The following is a 24,393-nucleotide window of genomic DNA, read 5'->3' as shown; positions in this document are numbered from 1 at the left end:
ATAAAATGGTCACTTCACTGAACCAAATCAGAAGTCCCAGACGCTAGACCAGATCCTACCACTAACTAGCTGTGTGACCCATGAGCAAGTTACTTAATCTCTTTAGATCTCAGCTGCCTATATAATCAGGGATTGCTCTAAACTGTAATGTTCCAATTATCCTATATCCACAAGATGTGAGTAGGCACTACTTATTCAAATAAGTTTAAGAAATACTAACTTAAAGTTCAAAATGTTTATTTCAAGACTTTCCAGCACTTTTAAGCTGTACCTTTTGAATCTCTAAGAGGGGAATATGATGTGCAGCAAATAAATTTCACCAATGACTCATTTTTTCATAAAACATGTTATGTGTTGCCCTGAATATACTTAGGTAAATGTATCATTACTGCTAGCATCCACATGATTGCATCTATCAATCAGGGTCCCAGAAAGAAACAGAGGGACACTGGAGAAGAATATAATAAAATGACTATTTACAAAGGTATAGGCAGGGTGTAGGGAAGCCAGCAAGGAGTAATGAACTACTCTGGGGCTAGTTACACCTGGGGGGGCTCTTCCCTCCTGTAAAGGGATGGAGCAGGGACGTGAAATTAGAGAGAGTAACCGGGATAACTGCCTGGAAAGCAATGCCTGATAGAATGGTCTCCAGGAGAGGTACACAGCCAATCCATGGTGACCTGGCAGGAAAGGAGCAAGGGAAATAAATAATACAATTTAATTTTCCTTCAACCTCCAATCTCTTACGAATGCTTTCATCTGTTGAACCTAACCAAAATCCAGAGGGGAAGGGGACCCACCTCACAGAGCAGAGAGCAGAATGGAAAAAGGTGGAGGGTGAATCCAAACAGAAGCTATCTGGCACAGTACGGCTCCATTCTTAAGAAGCTAGATTAGGTGATTAAATGATGTCCTCGGAACTCGGTCTTAGCTCTCCTCTCTGCTTTCCTTTGCTGGCTTCATTCTAAGGCAAGTTCCTACCATCTGCAGCACAGATGCCACCAGCAGCTCTCAGGTTATAGCATGGTTAGTCTGCAACTTCAGATAAAATGATAAAAAGAGTAAACACATATACAGCACTTAGTATATGCCAGGTGCTGTTGAAAGCTCCTTAGATACATTAACTCAGTTAATCCTCATAATAATTCTGTAAGGGAGCTACTGTACTAACATCTCTTTAGAAATGAAGAAACTGACACATGACTGGTAAGTGGAAAAGGATAAGCTGAGATTTACATTCAGGTAGTTAGCTCTAGAGTCTGTGCTTTTAACTACTGCATCGTATTGCTTTTTGAAAAGTAAACCTTATCTCCTACAGCATTCATATCACTTATCAAAAAGGATGCTGGGTCATGTGCATATCCTTGGATCAATCACTGGGCATTTTGCTTGCTAAACTGGGTCACATGTCCACATGACTGCCAGCAATTTCTCCCCAAAAGAAGATGTCAGGCAAATGTAAAAAGCAACAGATGTCCATCACAGGCAGTATGGACTTAAAGAAATAGCCCTAGGGACTGACGCCACAATTCCAGTTCTGCCCGTGTTTGCCACAAACCTCCAGTAAATTATTTATGACTTCATTTTCAGCAAGGAGATTCTGACCCCTCCTACCTCCAAATGTGGTAGTGGGTACAGAAGGAAAAATATGAAGATCCCTAAACAAATATCTAATTATATCTAATTACATAGATATATTAAAATACAGTAATAAAATTTGGATATGCCAAACTTCAGAAAATAGCTTCTGAAATGAGTTTTTCAGTCAACGCTGTCTCTGAAAATTCCTTTAGAAATAATTCCCTTTAAAAAAATGAGATAAATGAATGAAACCTTATTTTTTCAAGTGGTCTTACAGACACTATACATTAATATTTCCTAAGAATAAACAAAGCACAATTACAGGTTTATTGATTTTTAGCAAAATAAAATGACATAAGTAGCTTCTTAAAAACTAATGGATAAGTTTTCTTGTTTCCTTGTCTCCAGAGCATTTGGCATTCTTTATCAACTGGTACATAAAAGAGTAGAAAAATAAGAGATTGTCATATTGTCCTTGGTATTTCTCTTTTAATATATCAGTATGGTAGTCTACCAGAAAATAGTAAATGGCTTCAATTGTGGAAAGGAAGGTATCTGGCTTTCCTTTTTGATGGCGCCAAAAGCAAGTTTTTCTTGTTTTCAACTCAACTTGTAACAATCCTGCCAAAAACAAATTAAAAAAAAGTATAAATATTTCTTCTTAACCACAGAGTCTGGCACAATGATAAGTTCTCTTAATTATTTTAAGAATTAAAAAAAGGGTTCTTTTAAGAGTACAGATGAGTTCCTTCAATCCCAATTCCAAATAGAATATTTTCTTAAATGCATTAAGGCATATACAGAAGCAATATAAAACACAGAACAAAATCTTCTATATGACAGTTATTTATCTATAAATCTTAGAACTTGCAACCACGAGTTAAAAGTAGTTACCAATTAAGATGTTCACCTCTTTCTATCTTCTATTCACCAGTGTCTTTTTTTACTTTAACCAGTGACAGGACTAAATTCACCAATATTCAGAAGGGTTACATTTCCTTGATGACCTGACATTTAAAACATCATTATAAAACTCACGGAAAAGAGAGAGGCAGGTTAATGGCTCTTAATATGGTTAAAAGTTTATTTCTGGACTATCACTTTTTAGCTATATCTTCACGAACAGAGTACCCTAGAGTTGTTTCCTTAGCTCTGCCACATTTGTTGAGTGAGACCTCAATGACACAGTCGGCTAGAATGCCTTACTCCTGTGCATTTAAAGAGGAAATTATTCATGAAATCACAGAACAGTACTCTCATTTCTTAAAACTCAGATGTTAACATACAAACCCAAAATGCTTTTAGAGCCTTAGGCCAGTACTTAGGCTCACATTATATTTATTTTGCTATACTTTTTAAAAAAGTATATTTATTTTAAAGTGAGAAATAAAAGGGAGAAGATAGTATTAAAATTAGCCTCTTTACTAAGATTTGGAACCTCTGAGTTACCAATGATTTCCTACTATCACACCTCTCCTTAACCTAAAAGCTACTTCAGAAATGCAGCAGAGGGACACGAAATAAATACTATAAAAAATTAAGATTTTAAGATATAAGGAGGATCCAATGTCTAATAGGACTCCCAAGGAAAGAGAACAAAGAGAATGGAGAAGAGATAGCATATAAAGAGATAATGCCTATGACTTTTCCAGAGACTATTTTTAAAAATGCAAAGTCACAGATACATGAAATAATGTATCTCAAGCAGAATAAATACACAATAAAGAAATTTAAAAGATGAGTCATAAACTGCAAGAAGATATTTCAAAACATTACTATTTATATTCTAGTAGATATAAAGAATTCCTACAAAAATCAATTAAAAAAACACTAGAGGGGTGCCTGGGTGGCTCAGTTGTTAAGCGTCTGCCTTCGGTTCAGGTCATGATCCCAGGGTCCTGGGATCGAGCCCCACATTGGGCTCCCTGCTCTGCGGGAAGCCTGCTTCTCCCTCTCCCGCTCCCCCTGCTTATGTTCCCTCTTTCACTGTGTCTCTCTCTGTCAAATAAATAATAAAATAAAAAATCTTTAAAAAAAAAACACTAGAAAAATACACAGGTATTTCACAGAATAGGACATATGTGACCAAATAAGTAAAGAAAATGATACTCAATCCAATTATTAATTAAGGAAAGGCAAATTATGATTACAATGAGACCCCACTTTATATCCACTATATTGGCAAAAATCAAATATTTGACAATACCAAGGTAGGAGGCATCATGGATCAATGGGGACTCTTATACATTAATGACGGGTGTGTAAGTTTATATACCCATACTTTGGAAGACAATTGGCATTATCTTGGAGAAGTGAGCATTCCCCAACAATTCCAAGTCTAGGCATGTTTCCTAAAGGAACCTTGTACCTGCATAAGAATGTTCGTAGGTGCACTATTTTTAAGTGCAAAAACTAGAAACAGCTCAAGTGTTTCATAAACAGGAGACTGGATAAACTGTAGTATATTCACACAGTCAGATATTATACAGCAGTGAAAATGAATAAACTATAGCTAATCATATAACAACATGGACAAACCTTAGAAATAAAATGGTGACTTTAGATTTTAGGTCCCCAGGAATACAACATGCAGGTCAAAATAAAGAAAACTAAGTAATAAAATGATTATGAAAATAGATGTATTTAATAAAACACAAAGGAATGATAAAAACATAATTCAGGAGAACAGTTAACTCTGTTGGGGGGGAAGAAGTAGAGTGGCAGAGGGGAGAACATAGGTAGATAAAAGTTACCAGTACAACTCTGGTGCTTGGGTTCTTATTTATTATCTCACTATGTGCTATAACATTATATCATATATATTCTTTCACATGTATCATAATTTAGTTTAAAAAGTAATATAAAAAGCACCTTTGCCTATTTATGGCAGAACTGGAGCTAGAAGTCAGGTCCTGGCCCTATTCTTTCCATTAGGCTTACAACATAAATCTAAATCTAATCATGTCAATGTCTCGCATTAAATTCTCTAATGCTGCCACAGCACCTGTGGAAAAAAAGACCAAATTCTCAGGCATGATATTCAAGGGCATTCATAATTTGTATTCCTTCAGTTGCTTCTCCTACCATTCTCATGTATGTACACATTCTACACCTTATTCAATTTTTTCAGTCTCCTGAATGCAAAATGATGTTTTTGTATATTTGTGTATATGTCATTCCCTTTGTCTGAAATGCCCAACCCTTAGCCCTTTACCCATCAAGATTTCAACAGAAACAGTTAATCCATCCAGGGATTCTAGGTAGAGCAGGGTTGTGTCTCCTCAATGCTACCACTGTATCCAAAACTTATTGAATTTTTTTACCTGCTTACCCGCCTGCCTCCCACAACAGATTACATGGCAGACAATGTCCACTGTCTTCTCAATATTCATTTTCCCCTTCTCTCAGTATTAACAAACTCAATCCTGTTCAGTGTGGCACGTGTCCAGCTAAAAACAATTTCCCAGCTTTATTTATAGCCAGAGTGGTCAGGTGAACCATTCTGGCCAAAGAAAGGAAAACTGCAATCTCCTAGGTGGAAATTCCAAGAAAGCTATTATTATTATTATACTTCTTTTTTAATGAAAGAGCCAGACTCAGTGGGCATATACATATTGCCCTTTATCCTTTGTCTTGCCTGCAATATATATGGGATGTCTCGGGACCTAGCGGCTATCTTACAAGTGTGAGGGTGAAAGTGATGGAGGAAGAAAACAGAACGAGTCTGAGTCCTTACAGGCATTGTGAAGTTTTTGTAACAGCTTTGGACTACCCATTTCTGGACTTGAACCTGTAAAAAGTAAACCCACTATTTGTTTTCAGATTCTATCTGGGTTTCTGTTTCATGTGGTGAAACACAACCCTAACTAACAGCCATTGTGATCAACTGGAAGGTAGAGATATTGCTTTATTCTCCTTCATATCCTCCAGTCTAGGACACCACCTGTCCAGGAACAGGTGTTCAACAAATATTTCTGAATAAATGGACAAATCATAAAAGATTTAAAGTATTCTATCTATGTATTTTGAAAATATTTCAATTTGAATAATTTTGATTCAAAGATACACAAAAGTTGTAAGAACCCAAACCAAACCCTTTTGAACTATTTGTATTAATTGTTAATTATATCCAAGAAGTAAAGGGAGACATCTGAAAATGTTCTAAGTAATTAGTATAATTAAAATCTTAACATAGGATTTGACAGCACATGCAATTTCTAAAAAAAAAAAAGAGTAACTGTTAAATGGTGCCAGTTTCTGAAACACCTAATATGTTCTAAAATGTTAAAAATAAAAATCAAGATTTAGTGATTATTACCACTAATCCATCCTGCTTTAAAGATTTGCTTGCAAGTATACAGAACCTTTTAAAACACACTGAAATACACAGGCATAGGATTTATTTTTAAAAGTTCAACACATACATTAAAAAATTCTTTTGCTAGCATTTCTGGGAATCAATAACTTTATGATGAATTCAGCAAATTTTTTAGCAGTAGAACTTTAAAGCAGATAATTATAAATGGTTTTCTCTTCAAAATTATTGCCTGAATTTCTTCAACTGAAGAATGAGAATAAAAATCTTGAGCCATTCTCATACTGTTGCTGGGAGGACTGAATGAGGCAGTATATGATGCTGCACTCACAGACACACTGAGTACAGTTCAGGCAATACCTTTAATCGGAAAAAAGCAGTCACTTTAAACATTTTATCAATGTAGTCAAAATGAAGGGAGAAAGCTGGCTAATTTCTAAAACAAATTACAATATAATGCCATTTTTATCATTTGGACTGCCTCCCCAACAAAAAGAGACCATCCTTCCCTACCATGTCCTCCCAAGGCTTCCTACAGTCAATCTTCAAGAATGTTATGTCACTCTTCACTTTTTATGATTAATTATACAGTCAACCTTCAAGTGTTTTATTTTAGCAGCAGTAAAACATTCAGAGCTATTTCTCTGTAAAATGTGGCAAAACAGTATGTTTTCACATTGTTAAGGGGATTCTTAACCTCAGCATTCATAAGATAACAGAAACACAACTTCCAATACATTACATTTGAGGGTTTTATCTGAGGTTTAGAGCTGGTTTAGCTTAATCCCATCAAATGATAAAATGTTTTAAAACCTAAAGGCAATGATTTATAGCAAACATGGGTTGTTTCTTGAGGAAATAACTTGGTTTATCTGGAAACTGGTATTTCACATATACAGAGGCTATAAATATGTGCAGAGCCCCAAATACTCCCTATGGTGCAATAAGGAGCCAGAAGGGGTAGGGGTTGAAGTAGGACATGCAGAGAACACTGAATCTGTTTATTTCATGATTTTGAAGGAATTAAGAAATCCCTTTTAAAAATTTTCATATAGCACAGAATTGAAATATATGATACTTACTATGTGATCTGGGAAGGAATAACAGAAATTTTTCCAAATCTGATTTTAAGCCTTAAGCTCAAATATGAACACTCTGAAAACAGATTTTGAATTGTGCCTCAATAATTCCTTTTACAGTTTTTTCTACTGTTCTCACTCATGTTCTTTCATTTGATCCTTTCAATTACCATATATGGTAATTATAAAGAGAGTGGCTCAGAAAAAATCTTCAAACTGAGGAATAAGTTGGTGCTGTAACCATCCAAGGTAATATTGGCAGGTAGTACTCCAAACAGCAGGGCCTTAGGGTTCCATCTCTCTATTAAACATCAGCAAAAGGTTCTTCCAGGTCTTATGCTCTGTAGTTTCTCTCTCTCCCTCCCACATTCCTCCTCCCCACTGTCTCTCTCTCTCTCACACACACACATACATGTACACACACACACACTTTCTCTGTCTGTATCTTTCTGCCTATCTTTCTCACATACAAACACAGAAACATATACACGATAGAATGACTTACTAACTAACAGGTATGTTGACCTCAGAGGTATGAACTATGCATATTAAACTAAATCTAGTATTGTCACTAACTTTAGTTTGGGATTACTTACTACAAGTTAAACTCCAAAAAGTGTCATAAACTTTCTCTTCTATGTGAAGTGCATTTTTAACAACAGCCTGAGAAAAGCTCTATTTTGGCAACCACCTAAAACCAACCGGGTAGCTCTCTTGCCTTCTAATCATACATGGTACACATACAAGGCCATCAAGAGCTAGAAATATATCTAACGTTTTTAGAGAAACTACTGGAAAAGCCTGAAGAACTGAGTAAGGTGCAAGTAAACAAGAGAGGTAACATGAGTTTCTGTTCTTCATATTACTAGTTGTGCTACTTGGGCAAGCAAAGCAACTCTTTTAAACCATTTTATTAGGAACTGAACTTTTCACTCTAAGAGAGTACAAAGATAAAACAAAAGAAAATCCCTGTAATATTAAATCTTGGAATTGGAACTATCCATGTGAACTCATGATATATATCTATTTTCCTTGGCTCTATCCACTGAAGCAATGACATCCAAGTTGTAATAAATTTACCAGATCTTGGTTTCTAATACCACTCCCCACTAAAAAGAACCACAGCTCCTTTGCATAATCATTGGCTCTATGTCTGGGGCAGGAAAAAAGTACACGTGAACTTGGGACATCCTGTTGTACCACAAAGACTAATGAGGCCATGCCACAGAGGACTTGAAGGGCTCCCACTGGCAAAATTTGAGACAATTTAGACATCAAAAAGAATACAATCACAGCATATTACATATGATGAACTAAAAGGAAATCTATAAACCCATAGTGACCTCAAAAAGGGGCAGGAGAAAAGAAAAAGGGGGGGAGAGGGGAGAAGAGCTCTTTACATAAGAATGCCAGCTAACAAATATAAAAGAAATAATACTTTAAAATGTCATCATTTTGCAATCCTCAATGTATTTGCTGATTTAGGCAAATCATCAATAAATACTAAAACCACTCAGTGAAAAGCAGCTGGGAAATAGATAGTTCACAGTCTCAAAGCATCACTCCAAAGATTACTACTCGTTTCAAAGAAGAAATGAACTTTTATAATAGAGAGATCTGGCAATCACCACTTTAATCAAATAATTAAAGTTATTACCAGTAATGAAACTTACATTATATGCCTCCTGATTTGATGCAATAAGTATACAACTTTACCTATGAACAGGGTAATCATATAATTTATCAGCTAAACAGCTACATTTCTCTTTTTTTTTAAGATTTTATCTATTTATTTGAGAGAGAGAGAATGAGAATGAGAGAGCACATGAGAGAGGGGAGGGTCAGAGGGCGAAGCAGATTCCCTGCTGAGCAGGGAGCCCGATGCGGGACTTGATCCAGGGACTCCAGGATCATGACCTGAGCCGAAGGCAGTCGCTTAACCAACTGAGCCACCCAGGTGCCCTAAACAGCTACATTTCTAAGACTGAAAGGGAATGCTATTAATAATTATACCAAAACAATAGGTGTAAACTGGAATTGTCATGGACAACCCTAGATTGATCCTTATCTCTAAGTATCCTTACAAAAACACTAAACTGAATCAAATCATGATGAAGCATTCAGACAACTGACCTGTCCTCTTCAACAAGTCTAAGTCAAGAAAACAAAAACAGGGGACTGCTCTACATTAAGAGACTGAAGGGATATAATAACTACATAGAATGTAAGCTTACATGCTGAATCAGAAGAAAAAAGCTACAAAAGATATTTTTGGAACAATTAGGGAAATGTAAATATGGACTGTATTAGATATTAGAACTTCTGTTAATTTTCCCAGAGTGATAATGGCATTACGATTATGCAATTATTCTTAAAAGATGTGCAGTTAGATATTTAAGGGTGAAGTATTGCAAAGCCTGCAACTTACTTTCAAGTGGTTCAACCAAAAATGTATATAATATCTAAGTATACACATACATGTAACAGAGAAATAAAACAAATGTGGCAAAATGTACGAGTATATGATGCAATTCTTCCAATATATCTGCATGTTTGAAGTATTTGAAATGAAAGTTGGGGGAAGGAACAATCCACAAAAATTTTATTTTTTTACCTTGAAGTCTTTCATCAGTGAATATTTTGTTTGTTTGGTTCCAGGTGCTATCTATAAATATAATTTTTTTCAGTGTTGTGTCTTGGCCGTTGCTGTCATTCAAATCCTGTTCTTCAGTTTTCTTGCGTTTAATAAATGGCTTGTCAGGGTCATCATTTTTGCCTTTAACATTATTTTGAATCCTTTTTTGCAGATGAAAAGAAATGTCTTTTACTGAGACAGACTTAGGTCCAGGAAAAACAAGTGCAACCTAAAGCAAAGAAACCTAAGTTAGTAGTGCGCTGTTATGATCTTCAAAATGAATAAATTCTGACACTCTTAAAACTTTAAGAGAAACAAACATGTTGAATACTTGAGAAACAAGCATTAGGTTCTATAACAAGCACTTCAGCCATTTGAAAGTTTATATGTTTCTTTAATAAGTATGGTAAAGTTTTTGGCTCTTCCCTAGGATTTAAAAATCATAATATACTAGCTAGAAGTATTGCTTCAAAATAAGTTATTCACCTCTTGACAGAAGCCAAGTTAGTTGTATCGTGAATCAAAAAACTAAATACTGTAATATTTCACAGCATAAAAGACAACGTACGTGATACCAGGTAAAAGAACCAATGAAAAGCACTCAATAATTAAATACAATTTTCACCTATATAATAAGCAGAGATAAAACAAATAATACAGTCAATGCTGGTGAGGATATGGTGTTATGGGCCTTTATAGCCATTACTGATATCAGGTTTCAATAGTATAACTCTTCATGAAAGCAGTTTGGCACTTTAAATCAAGAGCCCTGAAATATTCAGACCCTTTGGTTATTTCACTTTTAGGAATTTATCTTAATAAAATAATTGTAAATATAACTCACAATACCAGAGTATCTGTTAAAGTATATTTATTACAGTTAAAAATTAAAACTGAAAAATCTTTCAATGAAAAATTCTGTAAATTATGCTACCTTTCTTTCAGCATGTTTTTACTGAGACCTTACACACTGTTAGAGGCTGCAACGTCTGAACAGCTCCTGCCACAAAGCAGGTGCCCAATTAGTATTTGTTAAATGAACAAATGTTGGTTAAATCGTGGGTATTTTATCTCCCATACTTTTCTGTATTTCCCAAATTTTCTTTAATGAGCACATATCATTTTTAATATGAAAAAATAAGCAGTTAAAAATAAAAGAACAAATCTTGAATTTAAAAACTTCAGAGTTATAAAAGTTTCTCAAACATTTACAGTGTGTGCCTATATTTCCCCTATGCCCAATCAGCAAAGTTCAGGACTTCGTAATTTTCTTGGACTGTAAGCATATCACATCTCTTTGTAGAACCTAGCACCGTATTCTATTCAATTGACATAAATGATACCTTGCTGACCAGAGAGGGAAACACAAATATATTCCTAGATCCAAAACTCAGAAATCACTTACAAACAACTTTCTATATGAACTCAACCAAAAAATAAATACATATATATTGATGGGAAAGGAAAAACTAAGTTCTGCCTAGAACAAATGAACATATTAATTTTTAATTATGTTTCCAGATTAATCACACCAACAAATGGTCTCCAAGAAACCTAGAAGGGTTTACATACTTTTTTTAGAAATACCCAAGGCCTTGTTTTTTTTTGAGATCTATTACTTTTCAACAAGAGCAGTAATATCTCACCAATTTCAACTATGTGAAAACCAATTTAGAATCTAGAAATGATCAAAGGAAGGCCTCTGAGCAGCCACAAGATGTTACAAAGGCCACGTATTAAAGCTCTTAATTCAGGGAGAATTCTTGAAAATCCTTCTAATTCAGACTTTCTTTTCTTCTTTCAGAGAAATTCCAACAATGTTTGTAATATGGTTTCTTAGTTTGTATAAAATTAGACCATCTATATGTAGTATCGGGAGGAAAATGGAGAGGAGAGAAGTAAAGCAGACACAGTAATACTGGCAAAGAGTAAAAACCTGAAGATATAATGCAGAACAACTATAAAAAGTGGAAAGACAAAATTCAAAAAAGCCTTAACAATCTAAGATCATTTGATCTTTGAAGATACCAATGAAGTAAATAAATTGTATATTGTTTAGTGCTACATAAAGATAACCCTAGGTCACTAAGAAAAATATTAAATTATGTTCAAGTAAATTCAGAAAGGTGATGGAATTTAAAATTCTTTTTTAGATTCAATGTGAAAAGTTGTAAAAAATAAGTTGCCTACTTCATGGTCCTTTTCTTCATATTCTGGAATACAAGGATATGTGTAAATATTTACAGATTCAGGTGCTAATAGTTTTGCATGTATAGCAGTACTTTTGCCATCTGTTTCATTTGGATGTTTAATGATATCAATCTTCAGTGGAAGCTAAAATTAAAAAAAAAAGACAAATGAACACAATATAAAAATTCTAATTTTTATGTTAAGAAAAATGACCTTCAAAGCTTAAATAACAAGCTCACACTAAGTTCCTATAAATATGATTTGAAAGGCATACTTTTCTAAACCAGAATATTAGGAATGCTAAGAGTCATAAAGCAAACCTAAATTTCTTCCTCAATATTGTTGATCATGTAATAGAATAATTATTTCCAACTTATTTAACATAAAATCTGTTCTTAAAGCAAAGCTTCAAGGCCATTTTCATTTACGCTACATAGGCATTAAGTCCAATTCCTTCATTTCAGTATCTGTGTCAAGAACATTTTTTATAATTCCTATAAACTTTAGGATTGTTAATTTTATGACACAATAAAAGGAAATATAAGTTTGGGCAAAAGCTTCACATCTAAAATTCAAGTCAAAATTTTATTCCCTATACATCCTTTGAGATCAAAGGTATTACCCTTCAAAGGGTTCACTCTTTGTTGTGAACATCATGATTCTCATCAGTGGCCTTTAACAGCACAAATGAAATTATCAATTGGAAAAGTAACAGAATAGGTCTAGGAGGTACACACTTTATATAAAAATCAACTCTCTTTAAAATCATTTTGTCTATTTTCCTTAAAGTTTCATTATTTAATTGTTATGAATTACATCCTGCCTCTTTGCAAAAAATAATATTCTCTTGTATTTTTTGAGTTAGATTTTTCTATTATTTCACTGACTTAAGTTTGATTTAGTTTCCTGTGTAACACTTGTGCAAGTGCTGTAGTCAGTCATGATTATGAAAATGAAAGCTGAGTCACATCCCCCTCAAAATATATATGAGAAACTGAGATGGATTCTTCACTGCAGATTATAAATGACTTACATATTATTACAAACTCTTCCAGCTCCCACCCAACCCATTAACAGGCAGGATTCTAGGTATTTACCCTGGGGCAAGCTAAATTTATCCTGGAGTACAAAACTATTTTTCTTTTTTTAAAACAGCTTAAATAGGTAAAATTGGTATAATAAACTCCACATATTTCAAGTGTACAATATAATGAATTTTAACACCCTTGAATTCATCACCATAATCAAGATCATGAACATATCTGTCACCTCCAAAAGCCTTCTTGTGCCTCCATCCTTCCCCTTTCCCCATCAACTACCACCCGCAGTCCTTAGGTAATGATTGATCTGTTATCACTATAGGTTGGTTTGCATTTTCTAGGATTTTATATAAATGAAATAATATGGTATGTACTCTTTTCATCTGACAACTTTCACTTGGAATAATTATTCTGAGATTCAACCATATTGTTGTATCATTACTTCCAGAGCTGTTTTTTAAAGGAGTAGTTGCTGCATGCTACTGAATGATCCCAGCTGCACATACTTTATCTTTCTGGATGATTGTGTGGAAAAAGGATGGTATATATCCCAGAAGGGCCATAAAAATGTATCCCAAATAGTTTTCACTTTAGGGTTCCAAACCCCTTATCTCCTTCCCTCCCCACTTAGGCCTAGTGACCAATTAGGGCCAACTGCTTTAAATCATCAAACCAACTTCTAGTTATAGAAAATTTACCATTTAAGTAGGCAGTTCACAAATGATTTTACATCAGTCTACTTCTGGCTGAACTCTACATCAGAATTTCCTCATGATGCTCAGTCTCGACACTACATTCCCTTTCCCCAGGGTCTCTCAGTCCCAGATCAGCATTATCTTAGCCCAGGGAAGATAGGAAAGAAGAAAAAGAAAGCACATCATGATATAGTATTCTATTACTAATAAAACTGACTTTCCTACAGGGCTAATGAGTAGAACTGAAAATTCCAAAGGTGACCATCAACATTTCTCACCAGCTGGCTATGTCTGAAGGGTATCATTTATATCAAGGACACAGGACTGAGTGTTATTCATGTATTTAAATGTCACATACCTTGCCTATTATGGACTAAATCCTATAGGTATAAGACAATTATGCAAAATCTGTGCTCAAGAAGTATTCTTGGGACCTAGTCTAGCTACTTTAGTTCTCCCTGAGCAAGCCTGAAATTTCTGACACTGAAACAAAAGCACAGACACAGATCAAATCATGGAAACATATGTTTGTGCTCTAGTTCACACATTTTAAAGGAAGATATTTCCTAAATAATGACAGGGTACAGAGTAACACCAGAAAGTAGAGATATTCTGTTTTCAAACATGAAGAACATCAATCTGTTCTCTAACACTTATATTTCCTATAGGAGATTTACCAAACCTTTCTGCCAAATTTATCAAAATGCCATTAGCAGGAAGTCCTAAGTCTTTTCCTATGTGATCATTAACTTTCCCAAAGAGAGTCTTTTAAATTCTAGGACTCTAAAAAAGAGGAAGCTTTCTTTGACCTCATGATTTTTTTTGCTCCTCTTTTAAAAATACCAAGAGCATCTTTTACTTTTACTCATGCATTTCTCATGACATTAAAAAAAAAATCATATTCTGCATGAAAAAATCAGTATTTATGAATTTATTCTGTAGATTAAAATTTAAAGCTTGGGAGGCACTTACTCATTATGTAGTCGTCTTCCCTTCCCAAGCAGGCTATCTAAAAGCAAATGCTGAATGATTTGTAAAAATAAAGTAAAAATTAGAAAAAAACTTTATAGAGCTTTTATTACTATTAATATATATTAACACACTGAGTTTCATATATGGCCATTAAAATATAAACACTTTTAAAAACTCTGCATGCTCCGGTAGGCCATTTAGAGTTGATCAAATACTTGGCATAGTGTTTTAAGTCACTTCTATTAAATAGTGGACATTAGATCACTGATTTGGAAAATAATCCTCTATTATTAAATTTCTGTGAAAATAAAATGTTGCTGACTTTTATTATTCTGATCTTCAATCCTTTTGAACACAATACATCTTAAGATAAAACTTTTAAAGGGATATTCTCTTTATGTGGCTATGATATGAACAGAACATAGAATAATTCTGTTTATACTTCAAAAACTATACTTTGAAATGTAACATTCTTACAAGATAATAGGAAACTTAAAGAAGATTATTTTCCTCAAGCTCTCAGTTTTTCTAAGGTAACTATGAAGCTGATTAGAGTCCATACTTATTTCTCTTGTCCAGTAAACTTTCCAATAGCTTGTGTGATTTTAGACCCCTGAGGAGACCCTGGACTTGCCAAGATGACATATAAGCTAAACTGAAATTCAAGTAACAAAATATAAGTATTAAGGTATTTTACTTCAAATGTAAATGAATCTTAAAATCACCACATTAAATATTTTTAAATATAGTTTTAGCTTATTTTCTTACTAGCAAGTTCTAATGTGTCCATGTGTAGAGGTTAGTCTCTCCAAAGTCCTAACAGGCAGCAAATTTTATACATTATTTGATTTACTCCTAAAGTTCATGTCAATGTTAGACAAGTTGACATATATGTAATAAATTCTTTGATTACATAGACATCATGGTTTACAGACCTTTTACCTACACAAGAGTAGTCTTGGTAAGCAACAAAACATGTAAGGTAAGCAATCAATGCAAATCAACTTTTTAAAATCTGGCTTAAATCACTAAAATTATAACATATCCTAATGAGTAGGTCTTAGTTGTTTGTTTGTTTTTTTAAATAGGCTCCATGCCCAGTGTGGAGCCCAACGTGGGGCTGGAGCTCACAACCCTGTAATTGAAACTTGAGCTGAAATCAAGAGTCAGACACCCAACCGACTGAGCCACTGGGCAACCCAGGTCTTAGTATTTTTAATTTTAGTTTAGTTTTGGTCACTGACATGAGCTCCATCTCCATGTAGGATGGGACTAAGCCCGTTCTACAAAAGCCCAAGCAAAAATCAATCCTAGTTCCTTTAGGATATGTTTTCTTAAAAAGAAGTCCAAGGTCCTGAGGTAGTTTTTGAAGTTCCTTCAGGCAATCTATACACTTGTCTCTTGTAGTATTCATGTTTATGCCACATCTATGTTTTAGATGAATTATAATCATTAATGAAAAAGTAATTGATTTCTTTCAAAACTATACCATTCATCTCAGACCCAAGTGTTTTAGCAGTGTGTGTGTCTTTTTCCAGAGACAAGAAAAACAAATAGGTTTACCAGTCTATAAGATTAAATTTTCTATTAATATTATTCATTTCCATAATGATGCTACTTATCATGCTTATCAATTATATTACAGCAGGTATATATGAGATGTCTTTTTAAAACCTCTTCTCCTACTTTCAGATAATTAAATTTCTTACCAACCTTCACAAGTGGCATCTGTTGAATAGGTACATTTTCAACTGGGACATAACACGTATAGCAATAGAACATTCTTGAACCACCACATTTGAGACATTTTGATCTTCCACTTTGCTGAGCTTTATGAAGAACTTCTTGAGATGCTAAGCGTAAGTTTTGAAGAGGATCTTCTGCAGCTATGGAAGCAGTTTGTGAGTGTTGTATTTCTACAAATTTTGAATTATTTTCTTCCTTTTCTTTGAGAAATACAGGTGGGTTGAGAGACATTTTTCATTCAAACCAAAGTTTAACATCTATTTCTAAAACATAAATCATAGGTGCACTGCAAAAGAAAAAAAAAAGTGGGGGAGGGGTGGAATAAAGACAGGAAATATTTTATTCCTTGTCTCCACAAAGAAAATTACTCAATTTAATTCACAACTGCATACTGTTTTTTGTATTTATTAACAAGTATTAATAAGCTTTTTAAACCACAAAATTAGCACAATTTAAAATACAAAATTAAGAAGCAATAAACTCAAAATAAATTACCCTTCTGAGTCATCCCCTCCATAAAAATAAAAGGTGCTCTCTTAGAAAAACTATTTCAAATATAAAATTTAGGTACCAACAATCCATTTTTCAGTGACTCTTATTTTGTTTTATATTAGGAATACAATGTTTTAATGTTAGTATCAGCCAGAAATGTATTCAACTCTGTAGGTTCTGACTTTAAACTGATGTTATATGACATCAAATCTCAACCTGAATCCTAATGAAAGTACAAGGTTCTAGTGAAATCAGTAAAATCTAGTTGGTTATGTTCTAAAAGACATATTCTTCTCTAACTTAAATCACACGCACAAAAATACAACTAAACATCCATTAAAACAGGACAGGCATCTACTACTACCAATTACAATTTGTAAAATATCCCAAAAAGGTGAAATATATGCCCAGAAAAATAAAGTGTGATCTTATAAATTTAAAAATTTTACAGAGCAATGTTAATGTCCTCTCACTCAAAGATTTCATACCACTTTTTAAAAATATAATTCATTTAGAGTCTTCAGTTCTAGAGATAAAATAGTAAAATAACTTTCCCACTTATATATTTTCTTCCAGGAAGAATGATGTCTGTCTAAACTGTTATTTGAATACTCTGTAAGCACAGTATCTTTTGAGGGAGAAAAGAGACTGGGGCCCTTTTGATTTGATATCCATTCCAGAGCTGTAAAATGAGTCTCTCATTATAAAGCTTATGGCATTGTGGTGTTTAACTATGAGGCCCGGGCACTTTGAGTACAAACACTGACAGGAGAAATGCTGTCACTGCAACAGGAAACTTTTTCTTTTTAAAATTTTTTTTAAAGATTTTATTTATTTATTTGAGAGAGAGAATGAGATAGAGAGAGCATGAGAGGGGGGAGGGTCAGAGGGAGAAACAGACTCCCTGCTGAGCAGGGAGTCCGATGCGGGACTCGATCCCGGGACTCCAGGATCATGACCTGAGCCGAAGGCAGTCGCTTAACCAACTGAGCCACCCAGGCGCCCAACAGGAAACTCTTTCGTGGTATCCCAAATAGAAAGTGAACAAAAAGTCCAGTGGAACATAATATACAACATAATTTACCAACAGGAAGTTAGTGATACTAATTTAATTACTCATCAAGAGTTTTTTAATAGATTGTAAATCCCAGTAAGCTTGAGACCCAAATAAAAAGATGCAAAGAAAAAAAATGCTTGTCACTGAAGGAAAAAATAAAACATACTGGCCAAATTTATTCAAAGTAAATTTACCAAGCTGTCACCTTTTCTTGAGTCTCAGATCCTTCTAAGATCATGTGAGTCTTGGACCTTATCTGCAGAAAATGCATACACAGACACAATATTTTGTACACAATTTCGGATGGTTTGCAGATCTGTAAGCATCCATCTACAGATCTAGGTAAAGAAATCCTGACTAAGGTCAAACAGTCAATCTAAGGACAGGAGCAGTTTTAAAAGTCTGGGAAGAGATCCTATTAGTCTCCAGAAATCAGAGCTACAAACCCCCTGCTGGGCAACCAGAGGTCAGCTGTCACAAGCCAATCGAGGTCTCATTACTGCACTTAGGAAGGTAGTTAATTTGCACCCAAGTCTTGGTTTGGGTTTGCTCTGGTGTTGCCTGAGGTCCTTACAGAGAAACATTTTTAGGTTGTAATAGTCTTGAGTTATCCCATCATGGGACTCATCCTAAAAAAGAAACTGGACTGGACTAATTCAACCTGACTCCCATTTTCCTGGGTGTTCTAATAGTTATTTAGGGGGTTTGCATATGCCACCAAAGGCCTCAGGCAATAATGGGGCTGAAGGACACAGTTCCTGGGGATGTCATGAAAGTCAATGTGTTTCCTAACATTCAATGGAAAACTACTGATGAGTTTTTCTAGGGCCCTCCAAGTGCACTCTGCCTCTGAAATATTCCCCTATATTTCACTTGGCCTTCCATCCATAAAGCCAAACGGACATTAGTGAAGCCTTATATAAACGTTCTTCCTCTACAAAAATCAAATGTAAACACCTATGAGGCAGTGAAAGGGAAATGTTTATGGCTCCTTTCCCTGCCTCACCTATACACTCTCCAGTGGATGTGGTGGCCACACACAGAAGAGGCCAGAAATAGTAAGTCATGGACAGCTCCCCCCAAAGGTCTCTGACACCGTATGACAAGGGCATCTGTCCTGACCTAGCCAATAGCCTGCCTCAAATGTGTACAAATAGTTTGTTGCAAACGATGGTTCACAACCTTCAAACCATACTTAACATCAAATTTGTGCAGGGAATACAAGTAGAGTTGTGGGAGTTACTTAGAAAACATAAAAAGAATGTATTCCTAAAGAACTAATAAATATTTTTACCTTGATGAGACATTCATCACTCTGCAACTTAGGTTGAAAACTAATTTTTTACTCCCCCTCTACCCTCTTTCCCCAAAAAACCAATTACTCACCAAGTTCCATCAATTCTACCTTGCATATAATCCTCTATTTTTAGTCTCAAAGTCAGGACTTTACATGATCTATGACAATCTCTTACATCTTTTTATGTTTGCCCACTTATTATTGGCTCCACATATTTAGCATGGAAAAATCTGCTTTAGTCTGGAGTTGCCTTTTAGTGAAGCTATCCCTCCTAGCAATCAACTCTGCAAGAGCAGAATTCTTTACTGATCTCACATATCTCTCCCTGTGTCTTATGCAGCAGGAGGAATTCAACAACCACTTATTAAATCAAAACCATTCTGAAAAAGAAAGCATATGTATGCATCTCCCTACTGAAGGACCTGACAAACCACCTTGATGGGCCATCTGCAGCCTGGCACGAGTGGCAACATGGCAGGTTGTTTTTTGGTTTTTTTTCTCAAAACAATGATGTTTTAAAAACTCCGAGGTATAAGTCACCTCCCAATGGAATACTATAACAACTCCCTTACCATGTATTGTAGACCAATTCAGTACTAGATAAAACCCACTTCAAATTTTTTTTTTCAAGTATTTTTAAGAACCTGGTCAGGTCACATAATATACACAGGTCCAACATTCATTTTTTTAAATCCAACGTGCCACCTTTTTCAAACAGGACCAATGGCCCCTCCCACATCACCCATCATTTGGTAGGCAGACTGTCTTGCCTTAGTTTTTCATGGTACACTAGGGTTTAGGCAGAAATAATCCTTAAACGCTGTGGTTTTCACTCAAGCAGAGATTTTATCATCCAACTCCGTGAATTGGCATCTTAAACTATTAATATACTTCTTTACTTGTCCTACATTCCCAAGAAACAATTTAGACATAAGAAACAGACTCCTTGGCTTATTATGTAACCACTATCTTAATATTTTAAATACACTGCATGGCGGTACTAAGCTTCTCGTTCTGTGATTACCAATTCCCCGCAAACCAATCCAAACACTAAAAAATATAGTTCCTAGGGGACTACCTGCCAGAACAGACTTTCCTTAGGGCGGAAACCACTGAAAATGATTGTTAGGGCAAAAAAAAAAAATTTTCTGAGGAAAAATTTGGAAGCCTTTTTCCCAAAGGGCACGCAGGACCCTAAAAACTGCAAGCGTTCGAGCCCAGGGACCTGGGCCCCGCTCACAGGCGACACCCTGCACGACCTCCACTAGGGCCCGGCCAAGCAGGGTCCTCTCCCTGCAGTCGCACGTCTCCCGCCAGACCACTGGTCCGCAGAGGGGCTCGGAGACCTGCACCAGGGATCGGAGTGGGACTCAGACCTGCACTGCCCGCGGGTCCTCGCACAGCTCCACGCGTCTTCCGCTCCGCCCGAGCCCGAGGCGCGCGCCCGGCCGAGGTCGCGCTCGGGCGCGGCGGAGCGCTTTCCGGGAGACACAGGAGGGAGGAGCCCGGCCGTTGCTAGGGCCGTTGCTAGAGCCTGGCGCCGCGCAGGTCCCGCGACGAAAGTAACGGGCGGGGAGGGACGCGGGGCGTGGTTAGAGAGGGAAGTCCCGCCTCAGCCTTTTGGCGGCGGGTGGTGTCGCCCCCGTCCTGGGAGACGTGATCCGAGAGCGAGGCCCGATCGGTGAGACTGGGCCTCACAGCCCGCCAACCCTGGGCAGAGTTCCCTTCTGACCCTGGCGGAGGCCCCCTTAAATGGGACGCGGCTCTGGAAGTATACTCTCAAAGTGTGGTTGCAGAGAGTGGTGAACAATGCCGATCCTACAGAACACTTTTCCATTTTTCCTATTCCAGAACTATTTTAGTCGTGAGAACTTGGTTCTTTTATTTTTTTATGGCTATGTTAAGATGAGTACTAGTAGTAATGAAAGCTATCAGAAAAATTGTGTGTATCTTGATGCTTTGGTTTGCTTGAAAACTACACACACGTCGAGTTGCAACTACTTGTGCACTTTTCCATTTTGGAATTAAGCATAGTATGTGGGTAGATTGTAAAACCACTTTTCCTTGCCCCACCCCAAGGAAAATCCAAACCTAAGGAGTGCACTTCAAAACTGTGAGATTCAGAAACACAATGGCATTGTATTTATTGAGTGCTTTGAATTTAGCATGTGAGGACCGAAGCTTGCCCTAGAGGAGCTTAGGACATCAAGTTAAAATGGGTAGTACAGAAAACACAACATGACTAATAAACTGTAGGAATTTCACAAGAGCTCAGAATGGAGGGGTCAATGAAGGCTTATTGGTTGGACTTGAGTAAGGTTTTGGAGAATGATTATGGCTTAGAGCAGTGCTTTTCAAGGGGATTGTGTGGGACCCATTGGTGGAGGTCCCTTTTGTAAGCAAGGAAATATATTGAGTCAAAACACATTTAATTTTTTTTATTTTGTTAATTTTTTTACAATAAGCTCTAGGCCCAATGTGGGGCTTAAACTCACAACCCTGAGATCAAAAGTTGCTAGCTCCACAGACTGAGCCCGTCAGGTGCCCCAAAACTACACATTTTAAAAAATGAATTAGTATAGTGTGAAAATGTCAGTGCATGGCACTTGGGAAGGTTAAGAATTAGTTCATGGAGTTTTTTGTTTTGTTTTGTTTTTTAGATTTTATTTATTTATTTGTTTGTTTGACTGAGAGAGAGTCCAAGCAGGGGAGCAGTAGAGGGAGAGGGAGAAGCAGACTCACTGCTGAGTGGGGAGCCGGATGCGGGGCTTGATCCCAGGAGTTGGGGATCATGACCTGAGCTGAAGGCAGACACTTAACCAGCTGAGCCACCCCGGCGCCCCACTTCATGGAGTTTTAAATTACAGATGGTCCATGACTTAACATTGGTTTGACTTAAGATTTTTCAGCTTTATAATGGTGTGAAATCAATATGCATTCAGTAGAAACCATGCTTTGAGTTTTGACTTGGTATTTACCTGAACTAGTGATACGTGGTATGAAACTCTCTTGGGATAATGGGCAGCCACATCAGCCAGGCCATCACAAGAGTAAACAACCAGGGGACGCCTGGGTGGCTCAGTCGGTTAAACGTCTGCCTTCGGCTCAGGTCATGATCCCAGGGTCCTGGGATCTAGCCAGCATCAGGCTATCTTAGCGAGAAGCCTGCTTCTCCCTCTCCCACTCCCCCTGCTTGTGTTCCCTCTCTCGCTATGTCTCTTTATCTGTCAAATAAATAAATAAAATCTAAAAAATAAAAAAAGAGTAAACAACCAATACACTTAGAACTATTCTCTACCCATACAATCATTCTGTTTGCCACTTTTAGTACAGTATTCAATTACATGAGATATTTAACATTTGATTATGAAATAGGCTTTGTGTTAGATGATTTTGCCCAGTGGTAGGCTAACATAAGTATTCTGAGCACATTTAAAGCAGATTAGGCTAACCTAATTCAGTAGGTTAAGTGTATTATATGCATTTTCAATTTAGGATGGGTATATGGAAACATAACCCCATCATAAGTCAAGGAAGATCTGTGTGTGTGTGTGTGTGTGTTTGCGTGCATGCACGCGCACATCCTTGTGTCATGTTTATAAGATGTATTTCTTATTGTGTGTTTCTCCTTAAAAAGTTAGAAAGCCACTGCTTTAGGAAGAAAGATGAGCTTTCCGGGTAAGAAAAGTAGCCATAGCAAAGTCTCCAAGCCAAGAATAAATAATTTACACCCTTTTCTTTTTTTAACAGCTTTAGTTCAGGTGCACAAATTACAAAAGCAAGTGATGCCACTTATTACTTGAAGTGAGGTGAGTATTGGCTTACTATTGCTATGTATGAACTTACTCCAAAATATGGCTTACAACAACCTTTTTATTGTGTTCGTGAATTGTGTGTTCAGGAGGGCACAGAGGGGCTGCTTTTCTCTGATAATTCAGCTTGGAAGTCTACGAATGCTAACAGAGATCATATGTGTAGCCTCTTCATGTGGCCTGAACTTCCTCACAGGATGGCAGCAGGATAATTAGACTTCTTAGGTTAGGCCCAGTGCTCCAAAGCCAAGTGTTGCAATGAATAAGGTAGAAACTACATGTTATTTTCTGACCTAGTCTCAAGGAGTAACACAGTATCACTTCTCACACATTCTTTTGGTTATAAGTATATTTTAAAGCCTGTTCAGATTATAGAAGGGGGGACATAGATAGATGACACTTCTCGAAAGATTATCAAAGAATTTGACCATTTTTTAAAAACCACCATAATGAATTTACTGCTGTCACAGACAACGCCAACATTTCAGTGGTTTAATACAATAAACTTTTATTTCTCACAGGAAATCCATTGAGGTTGTTAGTAGTCAGATGAAACATTAGATTTGAGGATGCAGGTTGTTTGTTTTTTGGATTTGGGGTTCTTTTTTACAGTTTTAGTGGTTCTACTGTCTCCTAAGACTTGGATCCAACAGCTTATCTGACAAAAAAGAAAGCATGGAAAATCATACAAAAGCTTTCAGAGGTCATCCCTAAAAGTGACATATATCACTTTGCCCACATTCCAAAGGCTCCCGCTTTAGCTGCAAGCAAGCCTGGGAAGTGTAGAGAAACATATACATATTGGTAAGCACCAACAGTTTGCCCTATTCTAGATTTTTCACCAAAACCCCACATTCCCCAGTTCCTCCATTCTATTCTCAGTTCTTTTTTCTTTAGAAAATTTTCCCCAGTTTTCTCTATTATTTTTTCTGTGAGCCATATTTTACTTAGAAATGGATTATTTAGGGCACCTGTATGTCTCAGTTGGTTAAGCATCTGTCTTCGGCTCAGGTCATGATCTCAAAGTCCTGGGATGGGGTCCCACGTTGGGCTCCAGACTCCTTGCTCGGCAGGGAGCCTGCTTCTCCATCTCCCTCTGCCTACCATTCCCTCTGCGTGTGCTCTCTCTCTGTCAAATAAATAAATAAAATCTTAAAAAAAAGAAATGGATTATTTAATATTTAAGATTTTTCTAGATGTCCTTTTGTTGCTGTTTTCTCTTTTATTGCTCTTATTGTCAGAGAACATACTCTGAATGATTTCAATTATTTGTAACTTTTGAGATTTGTCTTATGGTACAGCGTAGGTTCATCTTGGTGAATGTTCTATGTTCCATTAGTTTAAAAGAGTGTGGATTCTGTACTTGTAAGGTATAGTTGTACTGTAAATGTCATGTAAGTTAAATTGATTGACTTAAATATTGTTCAAATCTTTTATCTCCTTACTGATATGTGTGTGTGTATGTGTGTGTGTGTATGTGTA

At 36.3% G+C, this 24,393-nt stretch overlaps 1 protein-coding gene across 7 annotated transcripts; it reads right to left on the bottom strand.

The window, feature by feature from the left end:
* Positions 1 to 1,885: 1,885 nt before the first annotated feature.
* Positions 1,886 to 20,586, bottom strand: DTWD1 (DTW motif tRNA-uridine aminocarboxypropyltransferase 1). Of its 7 annotated transcripts, none has more exons than XM_006735615.3 (6): positions 20,476 to 20,569; positions 18,008 to 18,058; positions 16,221 to 16,539; positions 11,801 to 11,944; positions 9,590 to 9,839; positions 1,886 to 2,202 (listed from the first exon to the last, which is right to left on the bottom strand). In XM_006735615.3, exons 3-6 carry the CDS (start codon positions 16,482 to 16,484, stop codon positions 1,955 to 1,957), a joined length of 906 nt encoding a protein of 301 aa, XP_006735678.1. In that variant the 5' UTR covers positions 16,485 to 16,539; positions 18,008 to 18,058; positions 20,476 to 20,569; the 3' UTR covers positions 1,886 to 1,954. The 7 variants fall into 7 exon arrangements, with proteins under 7 accessions (XP_006735678.1, XP_030886358.1, XP_081687181.1 ...); XM_031030498.2 differs by having other exon boundaries at positions 17,997 to 18,058; positions 20,476 to 20,568; XM_081831055.1 differs by having other exon boundaries at positions 17,997 to 18,140; positions 20,476 to 20,561.
* Between the last annotated feature and the right edge of the window lie 3,807 nt (positions 20,587 to 24,393).

This window comes from Leptonychotes weddellii, chromosome 9 (assembly GCF_054177405.1).
Source record: "Leptonychotes weddellii isolate Sample4059 chromosome 9, ASM5417740v2, whole genome shotgun sequence".
NCBI lineage: Eukaryota > Metazoa > Chordata > Mammalia > Carnivora > Phocidae > Leptonychotes > Leptonychotes weddellii.
The sequence above is the reverse complement of the archived record's forward strand: the minus strand, read 5'-3'. Positions and strand labels throughout refer to the sequence as shown.

Coding starts and splice junctions, on each gene's coding strand:
- DTWD1 (XM_031030497.2), bottom strand. CDS start 16,484: ATGTCTCTCAACCCACCTGTATTTCTCAAAGAAAAGGAAGAAAATAAT. Junction 9,840..11,800: donor ATGAAGAAAAGGACCATGAA/GTAGGCAACTTA, acceptor TCTTTGCTTTAG/GTTGCACTTGTTTTTCCTGG. Junction 2,203..9,589: donor CACTGATGAAAGACTTCAAG/GTAAAAAAATAA, acceptor TGTTTTTGGCAG/GATTGTTACAAGTTGAGTTG.